The 25,395-nt window shown below is 34.4% G+C and overlaps 1 protein-coding gene across 4 annotated transcripts in view; it reads right to left on the reverse strand.

Moving 5' to 3' along the window:
* SGCZ (sarcoglycan zeta) overlaps positions 1-25,395 on the reverse strand; it is a 431,982-nt gene that overhangs the window by 30,016 nt on the left and 376,571 nt on the right. For all 4 annotated transcript variants that reach the window (XR_007904954.1, XM_051790352.1, XM_051790351.1 and 1 more), the window contains one exon: positions 17,411-17,533. Coding sequence is in view for 3 of the 4 variants with exons in the window: in XM_051790352.1 (XP_051646312.1) it covers positions 17,411-17,533 (123 nt within the window). In the remaining variant the exon portion in view is untranslated. The remainder of the gene's footprint in view (positions 1-17,410; positions 17,534-25,395) is intronic.

Consider the following 25,395-nt stretch of genomic DNA (forward strand, 5'->3'; position numbering starts at 1 on the left):
AGTTGAATCTTACTGCCTTGATCTTTCACTAGATTTTTCAAAAACATTAAGTGTCTAAGACTATGCAACTACTAGATTGCAATGCCAATTTATCCTGTGAGTTAGAGATTTTAAGAAGAGTTTGTAAAATATTTATTATTTTTGAAGCTTGCAATTTTACTTGTTTCAAAATAATTATTAAGGTAAAGCATCCACAGGTTTCAGAGAAAAAGGAGTAATTATTCAATATTGTTTTACCACTGAAGAGACCTTAAAAACAGAGACTTTTTGTTCTAAAAATTTAATTGCAATAACAAAGTAAAATTCTTAGTTCTTTTACCATGTGTACATAGCTAAAATTTAAAAGGGCTTTTGTGAGTCTAAACAGATGTTCATCACGAAGACCTTGGAAGAGGTAATCACTGCCAAACTGGAAAAAACCCAGAAATATTCAACTATGCAAATGATCATAAAAAGACCACATAAACTATTTGTTCGTTCTTTTATGAAAGCCCAGTTACTAACATTTATTTTGGGATGAATCAGAGTGCACCTTCTGGCCTGCAAATTGGTTGTGCAGTTCTTCAAGGCTTCCAGTTTTATAAATGGCTTCAAATGTAGCAAGGTACTTGTATTAAAAAGTATGATTCAACTGGATTATTGCTGTGGAGGTGTACATAACTAAAATGAAAATGAGTTATTTTTTGAAAACATGGTTGACATGATTGCTGGCATTTCAATCTTACAGAGTACCTCAGCAGCAAAAGTGACTAATGTTAAACAGTGAAGGTTTCAGAGATGAAACTGATGTGGCCATATTGGAGGCATATTACAGGTAGGAAGTTGTAGTGTAGCCTGACAGATGAAGTTTTTCACTGGTAAACTAAAGCACAAGCATTGAAATCTTCTGAGGTAAGCTGTTATTAAAAAGTAAATTCTAAAATTAATGACTTTGATCCATTACTCAAGGCCCTTGAATATGACTAATGTTTGATGCATATTTTCTGTATGGCAATCTTACTAAAGCAAGACTTCTACTAAGCCATTCATTTAGATAATAAGAACAAGTTCCCTAATAAATTAAAATTCAACATTTTCAATTGTGCTAAATTTTGATCAAAGCAAATTGCAGCTCCAGGAAATACTTGCAAATACTTGAAATACTTGCTTAAATATCATCCTAACTTATTGAGTACAAACATTTGAGACATTGCTTCCTAATGGTGGGCAGTTAAGATACCTCTTGTCTTGCAATGCAAATGAAACTGGATTATGCCTACGTATTTAGTTTCTCATCCATACAGTTGTTTGAGGGTTCACATCCAAAATCTATGTTTGGCCACCAGTTGGTTTACTTTTCTGAAAAACTGAATCTGTTTGAATAAAATTTGGACTGAGCATGGCAGTAACGTAATTCAATTAATAATCGGAAATGGCTATTTTAAATGGCTATTCTAAATGCTATTTCTGGGGTGAAAAAAGTCAATAAATGCAAATTTAACTGCTGAGAAGTCACATTAAAACTGAATATTTCCTCAAAACATGAACAAAATTGAAATATATATAAGGGGTTTACAGAAACTAAGTTTTAAAAAATAATAATTTTTGTAACATCTTTTACTTTTTTCTTCTATTATGTATGACAGATGGAGATACACATGACAATAAAAACAATTAAATACAACCATTTTCGGCTTGAATTGATACAGTCTCCTTGAAGTTACAGTAGCTAGATACATGAATAGACTTAAAGCTTACATTTAGATTTCACAGTAAATAATTTCTAAATTAACCCCTCCAAATTCATCATCTTTTCCTAGATATATGTATATGATAGTCTGAATTTGCATTTTTCTTAAAATGGTGTAAATTATTCTGTGTTCACCATAGTGGAGCACTGAACTAAAACTGTTCCTGTCTACATTCACAAGATGGAATTTTAATGGGATTATTTTCATATTTAATAAATGAAAAGATTATATTTTCACTTTGTTGTAGTAGATAACCCTAGAATTTGGAACACTCAGGCTTATGCTCTAATGAATAGTTAATACATTTCAAAGCAGAATTGTTGTTTCCTTGATGAAAAATGAATGAATCAATGAATAAAAGGTCTATCAAACAATAGTCAATAGCTTCATAACCAGGGGACTCACCTGGAATGTAAAAGAATGAGATATAAACTTGTATATTCCAAGTAAAAAATGAGAGAATGAGAAAATTTTTTCTCACTCCTGAAAACTCTACAGTTTTCAGAACTATAGAGTACTGCTGCCTACCCACAAAACCTAGCCAGGGATGTATACCCAATTTCATAGAACCATAGAATCATTAAGATTGGAAAAGACTTCCAAGATCATCGAGTCCAACCTTTGAATGATCACCACCTTATCAACTAAACCATAGCACTAAGTGCCACATCCAATTGTTTCTTTAACATTTCCAGGGATCGTGACTTCTCTGGGCAGCCCATTCCAATGCTTGACCACACTTTCAGTGAAGAAATTGTTCCTGATGTCCATCCTGAATGTCCCCTGGTACAGCTTGAGGCCATTCCCACTTGCCCTGTCAATAGAGGGCTGGGAGAAGAGACCAATCCCTACCTGGCTACAACTTCCCTTTAGGTAGTTGTAGAGAGTGATATGGTGTCCCCTGGGCCTCCTTTTTGCCAGCCTAAAAAAAACCCAGCTCCCTCAGATGCTCCTCCTATGGCATACTCTCTAGACCCTTCACCAGCTTTGTTGCCCTTCTCTGGACTCGTTTCAGCACCTCAGCATCTTGCAGTGAGGGGCCCAGAACTGGTCACAGTACTCAAAGTGCAGCCTCACTAATGCTGAGTACAGGGGGGCGATCACTGCCCTGGTCCTGCTGGCCACACTATTTCAGGTACAGGCTGGAATGCATTTGCTTCAAAAAGCTCTGAAGAACCCTGAATTATTAATTTTTTATAAAGGCAAAGGGCATTTGCCCTTCAGTTAAAATATTCCATAAATAAATAGTTTGATTTTGAAAAGTCAAAAGCTCAGAGGAATTTACCAGGAATTTTGCCATTAAGTCTAGACATCTCATTCGTTGGCTATGTTAAGAGCACAGATTAGTTACATTTTATCTATAGTCAAAAATAGAGAAAGTGGCATCTCTAGAGGTTAGTTAACTACTGATAATGGACTGAGATTAGAGCAACAATGCACAGAAACCAAGCACATTGAAGATTTTGCCTTCACTATCTGATCAGCAACTGATGATTTGAATTTTATCTAAATTGGGAAAATCTTGTTTGGGAATCCCACTTTAACCATATCAGAAGTCACCTGATTTCACCTTCACATTGAAACTGCTTCATAGGGTACCTTATATAGGTTTTAGTGGCCAGTTCTCTATGCCATATGGAAATGTGCATTTATTTCTGTTCTCTATTTTGCCATTACTGCAGCATACTGAAAAATTGTTATGTGATAATTACTGTTGCATTACTACAATTTAGGAAATTGTTTTACTTATGCGAAGGAGGTCACAAAGCAGCAGGACTGTTATCCAGATTTTTTAAATAGCTCTGCTATAGCATTTTTACTGTATTGGAATTTACACGCCATTGATAAATTATAATCAAATATTTAAATAAGTGCATTTGTGCACCCTGTAGGAGTCTTCCATATGTAAGTACATAGTATGTGTTTTAAAAGTCTACAAATGCTTCCAAATACTTTAATATTAAAGCAAAAATGAAAATCTGGAAACTATCCTCCCACATATTTCTACAACGCTAAAACAGATATATGTGGATATAATGCATTTTTGTGCCTATTAGACCAAACTTAAACAAAAATGTTAGCATCTCTAATTGTTGGAAGTCTATTTTTTTCAGATATGAGAAATAAAATGAAGCTATAATATCAGTTCCTCACAAGGTTGCTAAAAAGTTGATATTACTACTAGTGTTTATAACCTATTACGACTGTCTTTGTGTTCCTGGTCTTTTTTAATGTTCTGTTTTTCTCTCTAGAAGTAAATTACTCAGATGACTACAGCACATTCAAACTTGCCATTAGGTAAGTCTTTACTGCAGCTTTAAATGGAAATTCTTACGCTGTGAAACAGAGTGAATGTGCAACAATAATTTTGTCACATAATATTCTCATCTTCAAGACTGCATAGCCATGAAGCAAACCTTTTCATTCAGCAATAAAATGGAAGCAGATGTATTTCAAACCAATTAACTGCAGTGACTGTAAACCATCAATGGTCATGAGAGTAAACATGTGCCTATGCGCGATCTGTATCAATCACAGGAAAGACAGCATTTTCTGCAGGAGGGGACAAGATACTAATTCATACTGCAAGACACGAACATTGGCTGAAATACACATCTTCTGCCAAAGCCTCAGATGTTTTTTCAGGCAAGAACCGCAGGAGAGTTGCCACATACCTTGGAGATGCTGTGGGAAGAGGGATTATGGCAGTAATTTAGGGCTAGATCCACCACTTCATTTTCAAGATGGGACTGAGCTGGTCACAGAGTAATTTATCAGTGTCAGTCTCAATACTCCCTTCTATGTCACCAAGGAGCAGTATCCAGGGCTCAGACTATGACCACAATTCAGATTACCTGGCAGATCTTGCAACAGCCCAGCTCTGCTGTGAGTTTTGTAACACAACCCTCGTCTAGTCTTTGCTATTTTACTGTTCGTGAGTCAGGAGAGACTCAAAAATCACACTCTTGTCACTGCTGCAATACAACTATCATAAATTCACCTTTTACATATCTATCATAAATTCAGACTTCTAAGATTTAAGCATTTTTCCACTGCATACCAAGGCACATCTGGCTAAAATTAGTGAAGCAGGCTTTATTGCTGCATGAAAATTTGGTGTAGTCAGCTGCCAGAGATACCTGTTATTTACATCCTCTTAAAGTACATTATGTTCAGGTGTTTTAAGAACAGAAAACTGAATCCAGGACAGTCATACCTAGGGAACAGAATGTCATACAATTTGACTGTCATCGTGAATCAGTTATTTTGATTTATCATTCTTAAGTTAAAACAGAAAGAATATATATACTTTATCCAACTAGCAACAAAAGCCCTTACTAATTTTAGAGACAGGTTAAGAGACAAAAAAGAAAATCTTTCTTATTTTGCCTTTCCTTCAGATGAACTCTAAGAGGTATTTCTCCATATTATCCTGTTAATAAACTGTCATGATGCTTATCACTCCAGCCTTTCAGCTTTCACTGAAAAGAATGTGACTGGGAAAGACCTTTATTTTTTTATTGTTAAACTTTTCAAAGGAATATATTTCTTTTAGATTTAGTCTTTCTTGTCCTTTAGTCTCCCTCTGGCCTCTAGGCATCTTATCACTGTAAGTAATACGTTCTGTTTTTTGCAACAGGATACTCCCTCTGTTCCTTCCCCTGTTTTGTATTAAAAGTTCCTTTCAATATCTATAATAATTTTTTACGTCAATGTTTTGCCAACATAAAATTGTTTTGAATTACTGTTAGATTTTCCTGTCAAGAAGAAAAAAAAAGAGAGTATTTTCATTAAAACTTCAATTTCAGAGACTCTAATTGCTCTTTTCCTTTCACTCTAAATCTAAATATAAACCAAGAAGGCAACACCAAGAATGACAGTGAGAAGAAAAAACTGTAACTGTAAAAAGCCTGAAAACACTTCTGAGAGCTAAAACATGAAACAAACTTGTTGATAGATACTCTTTCTTCACAGTATGCTTTATCTATTGCATTTTCTCTGTTCCACACTGAGAGTGTAAAAACATATTTAAAAAGTAGTCCATTGTTTGGTAATGCTGCTAAGATAAAAATAGCAAAAATAATACAATTGGTTTGCTTGTTATGAATATAATTTTTTTCAAAAAAGCTGTCTCCCTTTGATGTTTAATGAGGAAAGACTTTCAGATGCAACTACCAATTCCACCTCATGCTTTCAACCATAAATTGGGACAGAAATTTTTCAAGTGAATCTAGCATTTGGCTAATGCTAGTATTTTGCTTTGCTGAACTTGGAACCATCTTGTGTCTTAGCATGATATTCAAGTACTTTTAAAAATTTGTGTTGCTGTATCCAGACCTCTGACCAAACAAACACATTTGCTTTGCAAACAGTGATGTAGAAAAAGGACACAAAAACACACTCTTAACACTGTAAGTGGTCTAACCTATAATACTCACTGTCATTTCTTTCACACTTTATGTATCAGATTGGTTTAGAATGATGATCACTTAAGGGAAAAGTCTCTACTTGAACTAAATGATATTTTGGCATTTGTAAAGTGGTAAGGCTGCCTGGAGGAACTGGAAGGCATTTGTGTGTGCATGATTGTGCATGTATGTATGTGTATTTGTGTGCTTAGATCTATTCTCTAGCAGTGTTTCTCTAGACAGCTCACAAAATAAGATTCAAATGTTTTACAAACCTGTTATCTAATAGTTGCAATGAAAACTAAGATATGTGCTGAGGAACAGTTAGCATAAAACTGAATTCTAATGCTTTCTAATTAGGAAGAAGAAGATAAATATATCCCACTATATCCATTACTGATATTAGTATTAACAGGATCAATATGAGTGTTCTTCATACATCAAACCAGTAGAATTTATGTGATACATATTTAGTTCAGTTTATCTATGAATGCATCGATGTGTAGGTCTTGGTGTGGGCTACCAACCACAGTATGATGACTTATGAAAGAAGAGGTGTCTGGTTGCTTTACCTTCCTCAGCTTATTCATCCTATCCCTACTTGTAGTGAAGTGTGCTTATTTATGCAGCTTTCTCATCTTCCCCTCACTGTACAGAATTTTACTTAAAAGTGAAGTTGATAATACATCCCAAAAGCAATTAATCTCTAAATTGACATATGGGAAATACATTATGCAAAGAGGAACTGCACACAGAAGGAAACAAAGGACAATAGAATGGTCACTTTTTATGGCCAAACCCTAATTTTTTCATTTTCTCTCCAGTAAGATGAAAGGGTCGATGTACAAGGTTATTTTAAAATGTCAGTGTGGTTAACCACAGATATTCTTGTTTGTCAAGATATGATCCAAATCAGCTACAATTGTGGTGTGTTCTTCTGCTCATACAGTTCTAATACCATTTTATGAATTAATCTTGTGAAATTACAGTGTTTTGCAGTGTTGCTCTCTGTTTCAAAACAGTGCAGTTTACACTAACTTTGCTCAGTGTCATACCTAGGAATGCCCACCTCATCAAAGCATACAGCTTGGACCAGTATACATGATACTGACAGCACTTATTTAAATAGGAACTAAAGAGTCTATATTCCTAGAGTAGCACTGATCTACTAGGTTTGGCATGAAATATCTCAGAACTCTGCACCTCGGTTTACTGTTTGAGTAAAACAAAAATAGTTAATAAGACCTGACAGGAGATCACTCAAATTAAAATATATAATATTAAATGCACATTGTCTTACGTACAGTTTTACAGTTTTAAATAATAAAGTGAAAAAAAAAAAGATTTAGAACTTTCCCTGTGGAAAGGGACCTGGGGATCCTGGTTGATGGCAAGATGAATATGAGTCAGCAGTGCCCTGGCAGCCAGGAGGACCAACCGTGTCCCAGGAGGTATCAGGCAAAATGTCATCAGCTGGTTGAGAGAGGTGATTGTCCCACTCTGCTCTGCACTGGTGCAGTCTCACTGTTTGTGTGCAGTTTTGGGCACCTCAATATAAGAAGGATATTAAGCTCTTAGAGAGCATCCAAAGGAGGGCAACAAAGATGGTGAAGGGCCTTGAGGGGAAGCCGTATGAGGAGTGGCTGAGGGTACTTGGTCTGTTCAGCCTGGAGGAGACTGAGAGGAGACCTCATTGCAGTCTACAAGTGACAGGGAAGAGGAGGGGCAGACACTGATCTCTTCTCTGTGGTGACCAGTAACAGGACACAAGAGAATGGCCTGAAGTTGTGACAGGGGAGGTTTAGGTTGGATACTAGAAAAATGTTCTTCACACAGAGAGTGTTTGAGCACTGGAATGAGCTCTCCAGAGAAGCTTACTTTACCAACCAGGTGATCCCCAAATTTAGGGCTTAAGTTCTAAGAAAGAGGTAAGAGGAAGAAAGAAATTAATTCCTTACAGAAAGAGATTAGCTGAAGTCTGAAGAAATCGAAAGGGTTTCACCAAGAAGGATGCTCTCTCTGGTCTGGGAAGCCCACTTGAAAATCTGCAAGGATTGCTTACAACAGAGGACAAAGTAGGAAAGAAAGTCTACAGAGGATGTGTTTCTAAGCCTGGAATATATATGATCCAGTGTAAACAAATTCAGTCAGACTAGGGTGTACACCAATGTAATTAGCATTTTCAAGACCATTCTTGCTAGATTGCATCTAGTTAGATTTCAAGTAAAAGGAAAACTTGTTTGCAATCACATACAGTATACTACTGAGACTTACTTCAAGATTCTCGTCTGATGATCAGATCTCAGAAAAAAGAAGTTTCTCCCTAGAGAAGTGCCTGCTGGGAAAAACTGGTTTGGCTGGTAGATGGAAAATTTTCAATAGAGGAGGTAATACATAATGAAGTTCCACTGCATCCAAAAGACTTGCACTTATATTAAAGACATATTTTTCAAGAAACAAAAGTATTCATGAGGTAAAGGAATAAAGTTGTTAACCAGTCACTGTTCAGCTTGTGACTCGTCAACTGCCAGGTGGAAGGGATGAGAACTGAAGGACTTCCCTGGAACAAACCAGAGCAAAAGTGTTAAGAGAATGTGAAGGAGTGCAGAGAGTAGAGCTGGTACATGGCTTGCCTGTCTCTGAAAGCACATGCTTAAAGCCAGCAGAAAAAGCCAAGAAAGTAGGTGCTGGTTCTCTTGCTGGACAAACACTACTTGCTGGACCTTGGTTGAGGATGCATGCCCTTCCTTCTGTAGCAGAGGGTATTCCACCTCTCTCATAATGTCCCATCATGCTGCGACTTGCTCAGGATTTACAGACAGACCGCAAGGCACAATGAAAAGTAAAAATGCAAGAAAAAAAATTGCTATAATTTTTCTTTTACTCTGTAAAAGAGAAAAAATGAATCCTACGTTTGGCTTGAACAGAAATACTTTTACATGAAAGTCAAAATGACAGATTTCATGAGTAGTTAGTTAAGAGATCAAAATGGAGACCTAGCTGCAAATGCATATACTGATCTGTTTTCTTGGTCATGCTACCAACATGCTTTTTCATTCTAACCAATGTATTATAGCTAATAAAACCCTTTAAAGAATATAAATAAAACTACAGTGAAGATAAAACTACAATGAGAAAGACTGTATCTAACTAAGAACTAAGGTTAGAAAGAACAAATTTTATTGAATTTATAGTACTTGGCTTGTGACTAGACATAAAAAGAAAATATCTGATCTCCTCTAAGGCTTATTCCTTGCTGGGATCATTAAGTTCCAAACCAAATCAGAACCAAATCAGTTTATCTTCAACAGATTATATAATTAGCTCTGAGGAAGGAAATGAATGAAATTCTGCATTCTCTACAGCCAAATTATTTCAGAGTCTCACTATTCTTTCTTTAAAAAGGCTTGGGAGTTTTTTTTGTTAGTTCCAGTATTCCAAAATATTGTCACTAATCCCTGTGCATTAGATGATTATTTTTCTTTATAAAAAGCTTAATCTGTTTAATCTTTTTAGTTTGGTGGTCAACGTCATGACATAGGTTCTTGGCCCTTTCATCAATACCCATGAAGTATAAATCCATTTGCCTTTTGAATCTCAGAGCAGTTATACAGTTTTGCCTGGATATTCAAGTTTTTGCTTCATTCTCTTATTATGAGATAACTCTTACCACATATAATTTCATGCTTTCTATAGAATACATGTTGACTTTTGCCACTCTTACTTCTGGATTCCTAATCTGAATTCTTAAACATTTCTATTTATATTTCTTAATCTTTATAACACATACACACTTCTGTACTTTCTGAATCTTGAGCAAAGCTACATTGTTATACACTTTTAATTCAAATACAATGGCCTATATACATTGATGATATTTTTCCACAGCCAAAATGATGGCTTATTATATTTGTGTCTTGGTGTGCTGAATTTAATGCTGTCAGACACTGTGAAATGTAAACTCATCATTAGCCACAGTGAGGATAGGAATTTAAATTCACAATGTAGGCTGAAAGCTGCAGGCCATATTTTTGTGGGTGAAAAAATTTTTTTCTGGAGTCATTTCCTGTGTGTAAAATTATTCCTAGCGTATAGGAGTCTGCTATGAATAAGCTTTGAAATGTATTGCAGAGCAGACATTATTTGAATCTGTGTTTTTCACAGCTTTGCCTGCATACCTGCTTTATAAATAGATCTAGGGAAAACAGTGAAGTCCAAGATGTTACTAGTGGGGATCTGCTACCTTTTCCTCTGAGTAAGGCTTTGTTTCAAACTGTGACTGCCCTGCGCTCAAACAGGGCATCCTCTCCTTCATGAGAGGATTTGAGCTATTTTCTACCTAAATTTAGAGTCAAGATCTTCCCGTTCATTTATAAGTAAATTTGGAAAGTATGATGTATGTCATGACATAACGCATATATAATCTCACCATGCAGTTTATGACTACTAAATACATTAGTTTGTACTGAAAGCTGGAACAAAAGTTTGCCTTAAGGTAGGATAAAAATAAAAAAGCTACTTTTTACTGTTTTGGGATAGAATTCAGAGAAAATGAAGTGCAGTTCTGACATGTATTACATAGCTCACAGTAAGAAGTACATCAGTATATTCTTTGCAAAAAGTCAGATGCCTGCAATATTTCCTGAAAGTATAATAGTATTTTTCCTATTTTGAAAGCTTTACAAATTGAAATCCAAATTATCTCATCTTCTATCATCTGACGAGAATATTGCTCCAGGACAAAGCAAGACATTTTTGGCCTGTAGTGCCATCATTATAGGGAGAGTATTTGGAACCAAACACACTTTTCATTGAACTGAAATCCTGTAGGATTGTGCAGCCTGATCCTTATCTTCAACAACAAAATTTTGTTTCCAGGCATAAATAAACCACAAGCAAATTCTTTAAGGAAAAAAAAATTAAAAAAAAATAAAATAGTAATGCTGGAGCTCTTTTGTGATTTACCTTTCCCTACTGTGAGTGGTTATATCTTAAAAATAGAGATGGGTCTGACTGCTGCAATTTAAATGTGCATTTTCAAAACTACAAAGCCTGAGGGCATGTGTGTGTCAGGTTTATGTTAGGTTTAAGAATTAGAATGTTACTACAAAATCTAAACCCAATTAATACCCAATTCCTGCATCTAAACCTTCTGAAGGTTTACTGTTTACATTCTAATCAAGTTGTATTGTTTTTATTTAAAGGTTATCTCAGCTTATTAATAATGGGGCAATTTTCCACTGAGCTTTGACCCTTCCATAGGTCCTGTGGATTTGCCTGGAATCATCCAATTCAAACACTTCAAAACTAGAAGTATTTTAAATTGCATCTCTGGACTTTGCATAGTTCTTCAACAGGGAATGTGGAATATGACTATCATATAATGCAGATATTAGTAGGTTTTCCTAAAATTATTAATTCTTACATTGGTCACAAATACCCAATAGTTTAATCCTGATGTCAAAAGATTAGCCTGAAAATCAGATTCACTCTGTAAGTTTGAACCAGGCTCTGGACTGATACTGCTCTTTACCAGACCAGGGTAAATACTCTCCAGTAACTTTGGATAACTGCTGGCTGTGTTCTGCAAAGGAACAGCTAAGACAAACACAGAATCAACTCAAAAAACCCCACCTTATTTAATAGAATTAAATAGATTACAGCCCAGAAAGAGAGGAAAGGATTGAAATTTCTCCTCTTATGTCATGATCCTATCATGAAAAAGGAGGCAAAAAAAGAAGCTGATTATTCAGAAAATATGGATTATAGAAAGGTTAACTCTCTAGATAGGGGATGATTTTCTTCTCCCTATACATCAGAAGAGTATAATTTTGCTGGTTTTATTTTTTTCCTTTCTTTTCCTTTCTTCTGCCTGACTATATGCTGGCTCCTTCTATGACTCTGTCTACAGAACAGCATAGATGAGCATTTTTCAGTGAAATGGCTGTAAGAAATTGAACAAGTTTTCCTGGGCTGACAGAACTGTTTGCATATTTGTCTGCTTTTAGGTTTATTCCTTTTTCCAAAAAAATTTATGTTACCAAGGCTTATTTCACTTTACATACATTCCTGAGACCAATTCTTCTGTTCCTTGGCATGTTTTTGTTCAAGTGCCAAAAATCAAAATATTTCTTTTGCAAATTAGTTGTTATTATCTTCAAGTGAGTCTAGTCTTCCAACAATCTCCACTGTCACCTGGAAGCTGGTGTAAGCACACACCGCTTGGAGTCTGAGCTGGTGCATTCTACCCTTAACTAGAAGATATAAATGTATTTATGCAATGTCCTGGATAAGAAATTTATTTACTTAGTCTCACCACTTGTAGCCTGCCTATACATCCTTCAGTTCATAGACAGCTTGGAGCCCACATCCATATGATTGTTATCAGCTCTGTAGTTGTACCTTCAGAGTAATGCCCTGACAGGTTGTTCTATTGACAAGTGATTAGATTACCACAATAAGATTATCTTTCAAACAGAGCTCTCATACAGACAAGTCTGGACGTTGAGTGCTTTCTTGAGCTCTAAATAAGCTTGTCAGAAACCTTATTCATCCAGTACATTTTGGAGTACATATTAATGTAGACATTACTGAGGAAACACAAAAATCCTATGTATATGATGCATTTTTGTTACTGAGAGACGATGATAAAAGAATTCTGGTTCATGCAGTCTCCAGGATACTGAGAATCTGGTCTATCTACTTAAAGGATTAACTTTTTAGAACAACATCAAATACAGTAGTTTTACTATGGTCAGATAATTTGGCTGCATAAGCCAGTTTAAAGTGATTGTTTCCCTTCATCTTGTGCCACTTCACTCTCCAAACTCCATCTGTCCTGAATGACAATCCACCAACTGAACGTGGCAAATCCAAGATCTTTCCCATTCATACAGAAATCACTATTCAGTCTCTGAATGTACTAGATATACGCCTACTGTAATAACAACATACATAAAATAATAATTTATTTTTCTACATTTCAGTACTTGTTATAAATATTTTATTTCTACTTTTCCAACCTAATTTGCAATTCACATATATTTCCTCATATTTCTGTCATATCTCCTTTTTATAGCCATAAGCCATATTTCTATTTTATCATTTCCTTTTAACTACTCTGGAAGACCTTTCTATATTTCAATTACCTACAGACTCACAGTCCTGCATCATAATCTTAAAATCAAAACTGATTTTGCATGTTAATTCTCACTATTATTTGAATATTAACAGAATATAAGTATGTAGGCATCTTCTGAAGTTTCCTTGTTACATCAAGGCTCTCATCCTTCATCTAGTAAAGTTGATCAAAAGCCATACTGAACCCACTGTAAGCATATACTTTGGCATAATGAAAAATATACTTCCAGCCCTTCACAGATTTTTCCTAACATTGTTCTGGTGTCAAATTAGATTTGACCTATACACATCCTGCTATTAATCTCAGAAAGTTTCCATTACAACTGAAGTATGTTGTCCTCTTCTGACTTCCATTTTTCTACTTTACTGTGCTATTTGACAAGGAAGAAGGCTCTTAGGAAGTCATAATGATCTGCAAGTTTTTTATGCCTCTTCTTTTTGTTTCTCCTACTGCTGCTGGCAACAATGTGCAAACCTTAGTACAATTGCACTTCCCATAATGAGATCTATTTTTATGTTGGAAATATGGAAACAAAGTGATCTTCATCTAATTGTATGAGGTCATATAATACAGACATGGAACCCCATGTATCTGAAAAGTTTTGTGTTTCCAAAAATTATGGAAGGAGTTGAACTCTATAGAATTATTACTAAAATCTTGGTAAAACAATAACTGACAATTTTCTAACTAGCTTCTTATTTATTTTTAGAGGAAAAATATTATTGCTGACATATTAATTATCATTATAAAAAAATTCAGTTCTATCCAGAAAGGACTTTAGGTCCTGTGCCCAGACATGTAGCATTAAGGGATGAAAGAAAATAAGCTAGCATTTAAGAAAGTAATAGGGAACAAAATAAATTAGTTCTCCATAAAGGTAATATTTTCCAAACAATATAGACTGGGTTATTTAGAAAAAGCGACACAGCTTATGTGCTACATCTAGAAAACGTAATTGAATTTGATTGCAGAACAGCAATAGCTTCTGATGGAAGACTTATTTAATTTGCCTTTTTTTAAACATGATTAATAAACATGAAAAGCCACATCTAAAAGTACAACTGATTTAGCAGTCATGTAAAACCTGTAACAAAACAAGTTACAATATAGTTTTTACGGGTCTCAGAAAAAGGATCAGAAATAAAATTATGGTTAAAGAACGCTATAGAAAAGTGATGTACAGATCAGAAGAACATGTAGGAGACAAGATGAGAATTAAATTGCTATCTCTTCTTCAAAAAGCATAGAGAGAGAAATACTTTTATCAAAAAAGCAAAATATTTGTATAATTTGGATAAAACAGTATAAATTTAATGGGAAAAAAGAGTTTCTGATAATGGGTATTTAGCCTTAACTGAGAAAACCACCTCAAAAGTCAGAGAAAAAACCTTGGTTGAGTTGCCAAAAAAAGTAGGAGTAGTTAGACTATATCTAGACAAGGTCCACGTTCCTTTGTACTTTTTAAACAGCTGGTAGATACAAGTTTGGTTTAAGAAAAAAGAGGATGACAAACTGTACTATCAGAGACATACAGTGAAAGTTTTTATAGTAAGAATTATAACTTTCTTTCATAGCACTGTCTTAAAAAAATGCATACCGACCTAGGCTGCCTTAATCTGTTCTCTCAAAAGTACTCTGGCAGGGTAAAGCTGCCTCACAGTATATGCTTGTACTCTCATTGACAAGGGTGACCAATACAACTCTGCTACAAGAGTATCTTACGGAGATCATCTTGCAATTAAAAGAAATACAAAATAAAAGCAAGGGGCAGGAAACTTTGCGTTAAGATTTAGATAACGGAAGTAAAAGTCAAGCAGATACTCTTGCTCTGTAACTGCAGAAAGAGTGAAAGAGACCCTGTGATACTACAGACGCTGTCCATTCACTAGGACAGGGCGAATACAAGAGATGGAGAAAGGTTTAACTGTGTGCAGAAAGGAACCTGTGGGCCCATCAGAAAATCAGTTCCTTATTCCTGCTTATTTCCCATTTCTTCAACAATATGTTCAATCCATCAAGGCTTTCTCTTTGCTCCCTACAAAGCTCTGTGATACACATTAAGCTTGGTGGCAGGAAGCATCTCTGCTCAAAGGGGCAAGAGTCAACTGCAATTCTAACAGATCTGTCTAATAAAGCAAAAAGTTAAATCTTTTTTACTCTTTCCTTGAATAATAAAGTAGAAAAGAGTTAACACAGTTAAACAAAAAAGCTAAAGTAACAATGGAAGGAATAATAAGTATTTTAAATTAAATCAGCCAACTGCCTAATTTTAAAGTGACAGACTCTTAATAGGGAAAGATATGGTTGCAATATCTCTAAAACAAAAAGCACTACTGATTCCATATATTTCTTATCTGGGAAATAAATTGATATCTGGATTAACACAGTGTTTCTACTATACCTTTTTCCCTGAAATAGGCTGCCTATATAAAAATTTACAAATAAAATGTTACAAAAATAGTCAATGAGAAGCTGTCCACTTAATCTAACAAGTTTTTATTAATCAAGAATTTCTTAGACTGCCTTATGAAAATTTTTTTTAAAAGATGTTTATTCTTCTAAAATGAGAAAAAATCATATACAAACAATCCCATATTGTCATAGTAGTCTATAAATGCCCATGAAATGGGCATACTTTAGAAAATTATTATCAAAATGAATCATTTATTGGACCTATTCACAGTTGTTTCCAAAGAGACACTATTGATTGCTACATAAGAAAATAAAATAATTTCATTGTAGTACCACACTTAAATAACTACATATGAGAGTTTAATTTCCAAATAAGCACAGCTTATATTTGCTTTTTGATATTCATTTTTTGTTTTACTTATTCTTCAATGATTTCTTTCCTACATTCATCCTAAAGGCATCATGATAATCAAAACACATGCCTGAGAAAAATAAACTAAAGAAAAAAATTCTGGTTGATGTTTGACATTATGATGTCTTGCCAGGTTTCATCAGTCATATCATGTCACGTAAAGTAATGCAGTCTGATTGATGGAGCTCACAGGGACGCACAATTTTTCATGTTTGCTGGAAAATTTGAAGGTATCACAGAATCTTCAGATAAAAATAGTACTTATGGTGCAAAAAGTTTGATTAAAGAATAATTACCATGACATCTAAAACTTATGATCATGTTTCTCAGTGGCAGGAAATCTAATTCTTAGTGTCATTTGTAAGATGTTTTATTTTTCAACTTTTGATACATACTTTGAAATCTCTTATGTCAATTTTATATTTAAGATTAAATTTCTCAGCATTTAATATTATGACTGAGTTTGAATCTTAGCAGGATTCAGTATGATTCTCTTTTTTCACAGTACACATGATGGATTCTGCTTTCCTAGGGATGGCTGAGCAGCTGACTGCCCATGGAAATAAGTGAATGGATTCCTTTTTTCACTTTGCTTGTGTGCGTGACTTTTGCTTTACCAGTTGTTGAACTGTCTTTATCTCAAACCATAAGTATTTTTAATTTCACTCTTTCAGTTCTCTCCCCCATCCCCACTGGCAATGGAGCGAGTGGCTGTGTGAGGATTAGTTGCCAGCTAGGGTGAATCCATAACAGTAATATCAAATGACTTATATATATATATATATCTAGTAATGACAACTATTTTTCTTACTTTCTTGAACAAATGCTCAAGTCAAGACAAGATTTCTATTCACAATGGTTCAGCTGAGCCTCATGAAGTAAAGCAGAGAACATACTGATAATTCAGATGGAAGTTAGACTTGATATTTTGTATATATAGAAAAAACAAAGGTCATAGTATATGACAATAGTTTTTATTATTGTGAAGGAGCATTACCTGAACAAATGGCATAGGTACTACAAAACAATGCTTAATGGTAACATATAAAAAAACCAAATCACAATGGTAAGTGTGATTTGTATCACAGTTGATCCTGCAGACTTTAAATTCATATCTGCCTTTAGAGGAATTGATTTTTAGATTATGCAGCATCTTTTGGTTGGTCAAGCAATCACTGATGATGAGAAGAATTTTTCCTCTACAAGGGATTAAAATTTTGTAGAAGATTAGTTGTTTAATTATTACTAAAAATATTAAAAAATATATACTGTTTACATCTATTTAGACACTTTATCGTTACCATACCTGTTACTTTCAGTCTGTCAGCTCCAATGACAATCTCATCTTCATCTGCAGAAAACAATACTTTTCCACCTTCACTTGCTCTCACTTCAAATCTCTTACACTGAGCCTCCACAGCATCAGCTCCTGAAATCAAGTAAGTTATTGTTTCATCTAAGATATTTTGTAAGAATTAAAATAAACATCAGTATACATGGAATACCCAAAACATATCGACTCCATGAGGCTTTGACAAAATCCTGGGCTTTCTGTAAGCCTGATAGATAATTTGCATTATAAAATACTGTTAAAATAATTTGCAGAGTGTCTATTTCACTATTTAATATCATGATAGAATTTAAAGTAATTATGAAAAACATCTATTTCAGAGTTGTGCAGAATTCAATACTAAAATTTAGAATGTACTTAAACACTGAGATCTTGAAATGCCAATTCAGACAGAACTTTCTGGGCTTTGTTCAGTTTAAATTGCAGTCTTGTCAATAGAAAAAAAAAAGATAACACATTAGCCTATTCCATAAAGACAAACAAAGCAACACAGCAGAAAAAGGTATTTTTCATTCAGCTCTACTTCAAACTTAAACAGAGGAATAACAAAACAAAACAAAAAAATCAAGATATCAAAAAAGATGAACTGAGATATCACAATTTATGTCATATTTTATGAAAGAATATTCCCAAATATCTCAAAGATCAAAAACTCTAAAATAACTCTAATTAGACAGACATATAGAATTGATCTAACTCCAATAAAAAAGGTTGCAGATATCAAAACTCTTTTAAATTTATTATGCTTTTAAATTTACTGGTCTTATCCTTACTCTTCAGTGTTTTGTCTACTAAATTCTTTCTGAAAATGGTGTTGAAAAGCAATGAACTGCATATGGCACAACCAGATGTAAGGCAAGATATAAGGTTTCAGGGAATAATTATCTGAAATTTTCTCACTGATTCCTAATTTGAATTGTAATGTACACCTGGAAGCAATCTATATGGGTAAAAATTATGGGGAAGGCCTTATGGACAAAGAAAACCATGTATATCATTTCACTTTAACAATCCGGTTTATAGGTTTGTAAATCCTCCCGCTTCTCTAATATAGAAGTTTTCAGGTTAATATGCAAATGTACATTATCAAAATATGTAATAAAATTAAAAAACTGTAATAGCTAATTTTGGACAAGGAATTGCCATAACTGCCCTTAATTTGCAGAATCAGATAAGAAATCAAAACAACAATTCCTCTTACTTTCACATGACCTTATGTTTGTACTGCAAAAAATTTCTGGCTATCTTTAATTTATGAAAGTAAAAAGAATATGAAAAGGAACTATAAAAATACTTGTGATGCCCCATTTTGTTGAAATTAGACATGTTTATTCTGTTGTAAGTGTGTAAAGTGGTATTTTTCCTCCACTCTCTCTACAATTATACTTTTTTAAAAATGTGATAAACAGATTGTTGGCTTTGTTTTGAAAAAATACGAAAATTTTGTAAAGACAGACGGGGCAGATTTCAGATAATCTAATGTCAGCCATGGGATAAATGCTACACCTCACAAACATTCCAGAACGCTTACTAATAAAAAGGTATAATAAAGTCTAATAGTCTATCAGGTAAATGTATCACAATATATATTCATAAATATATATTCTGTCTTACAAAATTCATCCATTACTCTTAAATACCTTGAAAAGGTCAGTGATGATGTCCTCGATAGGGGTGCCCCCTAGGCACATTTGAATTATTTGTTTAAAATGCAATCATTTAGCTAGTGATGTATGTTAACAATACAGTTTAGTAGGATACTCTATTCTCTTGCACTGTGTCACAGGTAAAGATATCTTTTTAAAAAGTTATTAAAAACATGTTAATATTTACTTTTTATATGAGTGCTTCTTTTATGAAACCCAGTGAGAAGATGCTTTGTCAGACCTCTGCTGAGTTCAACAGGCAACAGAAACACATAAGGAAATTAAGATGTCAATTTATCAATTTTTTTCAATTTTACTCCTTAGTTTGCATATAAGTTAAGCTTACATATTTTTCTGCAAAATAATTACATTAAAAAATAAACCATGCTGCTGTTGACTCTATCCAGTTACTTTATGAAATTGGGATAACCACATAACTCAAATTACTCTAAGAACTGCATTAAATTATTATATTACTCTTTAATTCATTTGAAAGAGGGAGAAATTATAATAAATTATAGACTTTTAAAAATACTTGTAGAAATTTTAGATGACCTTTAATAGATGACTTCTGAAGGTTATGTGATCCACTGATAATTTACACACGGCTATGATTCAATGCTCAAAATGATATATGATAGTCATGAGCAAACACTGTTCACGACAGTAAAACCAAGGTGTAATCCTCTTTAAATACCATTGCACAAAAATATTTATTCCAGAATGCTTCTCATGGTTCAGAATGGGAAGACTAGGAGAGGTTAAAAAGATAAATGTTTTCTTGTTGAATACAAGTGCTTCCAGAAATGTCATGACCTCATGGTTCAAAGGAAGATGTTCAAGATACCATCAGAGTTGAAGCTAATATTATTTATGACAAAATAAATGGTTGCTTCATATTTGAAATAAGAATGTATGCTGGTATTTAAGCACTTATTTATAACTGGAATAACATTTGTGCCCTCTCTGTGTACCATTGATATTTTACCACTGTGTCTTTTGGAGGGAGAAAAAAGAAGAGCCTGTTACTGAGTTGTTCATGTTACCCTAATAAAATCATAGACTAAAAGGTTCAAAATCAAATAGCATAAACATTTACATTTTACATAAGCCTTTTACAATGTCTAGCTTTTATTCTTTGCTACATATTTTCTTACTGCTTCTGTTGAATTTTTTTCAGAATTTAAATAAGTTCTGATATTATCAAAACATTCAATTTTTGATACTCTTTTGGAATAGTGTTTATTTTTGGTTTCAAAATATTTGTTCTTAATTATGAAATATTTAAAAGACATACAATTAAAAGCCATTAATTTAATACAAAATTTATGAAAGCCATATTAAAAATTACCCAAAATATATCACTTTGGGGAAAAATCATAAGCAATCATTTTTCCTGATTTAGTCAAAAGTTTGATTTCAAAATCTCAAAGCCCTTCTGGAATTGTTTAATTTTCAGTCATTTTCTAAATTTTATTCCATTCTAAGGCCTTAGAATACACTGCATTGCACTTCACAAGGGCTGCATTTTGAACTGTTATTGAAAAGCACAGGTAAGAATTCTGTTGTAGAAGTAAATTTCAAAATGCTCCACTCAACTCATTAGGAAAAAAGAAAAGATACAATACAACCAGTGTTTATTATCATGGCCCTGGAGACTGGCTTTTTAACAGTGATGGGTTGCAAAGCGAGGAGTCTACCACAGTGGACTTTATTCCCAGTTCTCTACTTCATTCCCTATAGCAGTGCAGGGAGACAGGGAATGAGGGTTATGGCCAGTTCATTACATGTTATTTCTGCTGCTTCTTCCTCCCCAGAGAGAAGAGTCCTAACTCTGCTCCAGCATGGGGTCCCTCCCATGGGAGACAGTCCTTCACAAACTTCAACGTGAGTCCTTCCCATGGGCTGCAATTCTTCACAAACGGCTCCAGTGTGGGTCCCTCCCTTGGAGTACAGTCCTTCAGGAACAGGCTGTGCCAGGGTGGGTCTCCCACAAAGTCAAAAGCCCTACCAGTAAACCTACTCTAGCATGGGCTCCTCTCTCCACAGGTCCTGCCAGGAGCCTGCTCCAGCACAGGATTGCCACAGGGTCGCAGCCTTCTTTTGGGCATCCACTTGCTCTGACATGGGGTCTTCCACGTGGTGCAGATGGATCTCTGCTACCACATGGACTTCCATAGGCTGCATGGGGACCACCTGCTTCACCATGGTCTTCACCACAGGCTTCAGAGGAATCTCCTGCCCCTCCTTCTGCACTGATCTCGGAGCTGCAGAGCTGTTTCTCTCACATATTTTCATTCCTCTCTTCTCTGGCCACAAATATTTCTCTGCAGTAACTTCTTTTTCCTTCTTATATATGTTATCACAGAGGTGCTGCTACCATTTCTGACTGGCTTGGCCATGGCCAGCAACGGGTCCATCTTTGACCAGTTGGCATTGGCTCTGTTGGACACACTACCAGAACCTTCCCACACAAACCAAATACAGAATGTTAGAGATGTCCTTGTCCTGCAACCATACTTATGGTTCAGGAATCCAAAGGATAATCTCAAATAACTTAATACTTAATAGTTTTATCTTTATTTAAGAGCTAATGATTGCTTAGGTACCTAAAAATAAGTGGCATTATAAGTACTGTATGCTGCTATTTTACACCCATCAACGTTGTTGCTCCTAACAGAAAATGTGCCAGAAATCAAAAAAAGACCTGCCACATTATTACTCTTTATATATCACTGCAAATGACAGCCTGTGTTTTGATAACTCCTTTTAAAAACTTGCAGTGTATTTAGGGTTATATAGGTTTTCGTGAAGAATGACTTAAAGAACAATAATCTGGAGCTTCGACAAAGAAATACATATGTTTCAGATGTCCAGCATTTGTGCCGCTTCAGCATCATATTATATAAAAGTACACCTAGAATTCAGCTAGTCCAATATATCATTACAGGAGGTAAATATATTTTTTTATTCTAAAATAAATGGGCTTTCACTTTATGTTGCACTCAGGACTTAACAGTGCTCGGTATTACTTACTTATTGCTGCAAGAGTGGTTAGTGTATTCAAGCCACTTGAGAGATTACTAACAAAACATAATACATGTTAAATCTGTCTCTTTGACGTAGAACCAGATGAGAATGTTATAAAACTGGTTTTGAAAAGTTAAACTGCCTACAGAGTAATCAATGCTATCAAAATGGAATTCTGTTTCATTACATTTTCATTTCCCAGTTGAAATAAGATCAAGCAGTTGTATTTGCAGTATATTAGTGTATTATCTTCCTAGTTGTAAAGCAAATTGCTGTGTTCCAACAACATAACAAACATACACACCTCATACAATGTCTGAATCCTTAACTATACTACTAACAAAAATGATGTATCATCTCTCAGAATAGCATGCATGAACAAAGGACATATTTTGAAATTATTAGTTCAAACTTGTAGAGCAATCACTATTTTCAGCAAGTCATATCTGCTTGAATAATACATACTTCAGTGAAGAAAATCATGTAAAAGTTATCTTCTAAATTATACTTGGAAAGGTAATTTCAATTAAACTCTTGGTGGTTGTTAGCAATTAGACCAAATTTTCTGCATGATGTAAGTGTGCACAGGCAGTTCAGGTAAGGGTTTTTTGGTTTGTTTTTTTGTTTCTTTGTTTTACTTTGTTTGGGGTTTTTTTTTGCTGTTTAGAGAGCATATACAGTGATTAAAGCTTGCTGGCCAGCTTGAATTTCCCCTGAGACTGAATCTCAAGTAATGCTGTGGATATGCATATTGTGCTTTATTATACACTGTATCCTATATTTCTGTTATGGGAAACAATATTCAGGTTTGAGGTTCTTTTATTTCCCTCAGTATTTTCCACATAGTTCATCTCCCTTTCATCTCCTTTTCCACAAAATTATATAATAGGAGGTAATAATAGAATTTATGTAGACAGTCATTACTGTGGAGACAAGATAGATAAACTAAAATTAATAATCTTCCTCAGGTTTTTTGTGGGTTTTTTTTTGCTACAATTTCTACTCAAACATTACTTTAAACTTAGGTTTTGGATTTTGAAGAATATTTAATATTGCTCATACTCATTTAGCACACAAAATATATTTGGGACTTAAGATCATATGCTCTTTCTTTCTTGTCAGTAAAGCACTCCACTCCCACTCTACCAACAGTAATGAAAGTAAAATAAATGTTAAAATCAGGGTGAAGCAAACATTTGCTTTGCCTGGTCTTCTGGCTTGTTTCCAACACCTACAATGAATTTCCATTCATTCTCAACATAATGAAACAAAAGTTGAAACTGTCAACAATACTAAATACACACAAAATTATATTTTTTTCTCCTATTGACAAAGATATTTTCTGTACTTATATCCAATTTAGATGAACAGTAGCAGTTGTGTCTGATTTCTAAATCACCTTCTGTGTCCACCTGGCAGATAACAAATTCAGACATAGGTAAGAAATCAACAACCTGAAATTAAATATAGGGACTAGAATTCAAATGGAATTACCACAAATTTATGATCCTTGTAAATACAAAACATAATGAAGTTCAGTGTACTTTCTTCTGGTTCTTCAATGGAAAATGGGTTATTTATACATTTATTAAATGCAGAGTTTAGGTGGATGACAAAGAAAGTTACTTTTATGAGAATGTGTTGATGCTTCTGAGATTGGAGATAAAAGAGATAAAGCATTTTTCATAAAGATTCAACCCCAAGTTGGGTCTAAAATCAATATTTGTGAAATATATATCTAAATTTTTGTTAATATTCATAGCAATATTAATAGGAAAGTTAGATATTATAATATTTTGGCCACCAGAGGTCTCAAAAATATTTCACTGAATACAAGTGCAATAACACGACTCATAGCAGCTGAATAGAAGAAGCATTGATGAATTTGAAAAAGAGAACTTTCAGCTGAGAGCAAGACATCTACACAAAGAAAGCTGCACAGCAATCAGAACATATTCTGTGTTCCATTTGCTGAGGATGGCAAAGACCATCTTCATTATACCTAAAATGTGTGAAAGTAGAAGGTAAAAAAAACCCTAGTGGGGTCTGTCAACAGCTGATGGCCATGCTGTAGAGATGTCAGAAAGCTGCTGCTTCTAAGAGAGGTTGATCTTCGAGGTTTCCTAGTTTGAACGATTGCCTACTCAGACAAGGGAAGCTGGAGCAAATGCCAGGCCAGAAGAAGCAATGCACATATTTGTTATCCTTTTTAAGAGTGAATAACACCAGCTGTCAACTTAAGTTATTAAGGAATAAGCCACACATTTATATAAGAGGAAATTAGGTAGAACCATCTGAATCAAACAGCAGGTATGGTGGAAGTATGACACTTCCTTCTTCATGATCTATGGACCTACTAATATCCATAAAAGATTAGTGATATTACAGGTTTAGGACTTGGTCAAATGGAAGCTCACAGAAAAGTTCTGCCCTCCCAGGCAGATTTTACTTCTAGGAACTTCATATAATCATACAATTATTATGGTTGTAAAAGCCCCTAAGATCATCAAGTCCAACCACTAACCCAGCACTGAAAAGTCTGCCACTGGTATGGTATATCAAGTTCATTATATTCAAAATGTTGCCTGCCACCTCTGCAATGGATAGAATACATTAATCATGCAGTCTGTCTTCCTGGTGCATCTTGACAGTGCAACCCCAAGCATGAAGATATATGTGAAAGTTGTATAAAAGTTGCAGCAGACAGCACTCTCCATGCTACTTCTATACAAGGCCACAACAGCTCAAGAGCAAACCTGTGCTTTTCCTCCTACTATCTCTACCACATCATATTATCTTTTTGAGACTCAGAAATTACATTGCTAAACAGACCTTTGGTCTGATCGGACACAACTGTTCATAATTTCAGCAGTTAGGAGCAATACACATGGGTGAAATGTGCTTCTTTGCTTCTTGAAGGTTGTTTGAGCTTTAAGTTAACACATTTATTTTGCTTCTTGAAGGTTGTTTGAGCTTTAAGTTAACACATTTATTTTGCTTCTGTAGTGGCTAAAAGCATAATACTATAAATGCATTTTAAACATACATAAACAATATAAAATAAAATATATAATTATTAAATAAATATAAATGGATATATAAAAATGGATAAATTTTAAATTAGATTATTAAATTAAGTATATTTAAAGTAAATAGTAGGTAAAAATACAAATAATTATATATTGTTTTTATTACCAGATTTATTGCATTATCTTTCCTATGCATGTTTTCTTCTAGTGTCCAGGAATCTTTCTTTCTGACACC

This window comes from Manacus candei, unplaced genomic scaffold (genome assembly GCF_025592945.1).
Source record: "Manacus candei isolate 608988 ecotype Guabito, Panama unplaced genomic scaffold, ASM2559294v1 h1tg000028l, whole genome shotgun sequence".
NCBI classification, from domain to species: domain Eukaryota; kingdom Metazoa; phylum Chordata; class Aves; order Passeriformes; family Pipridae; genus Manacus; species Manacus candei.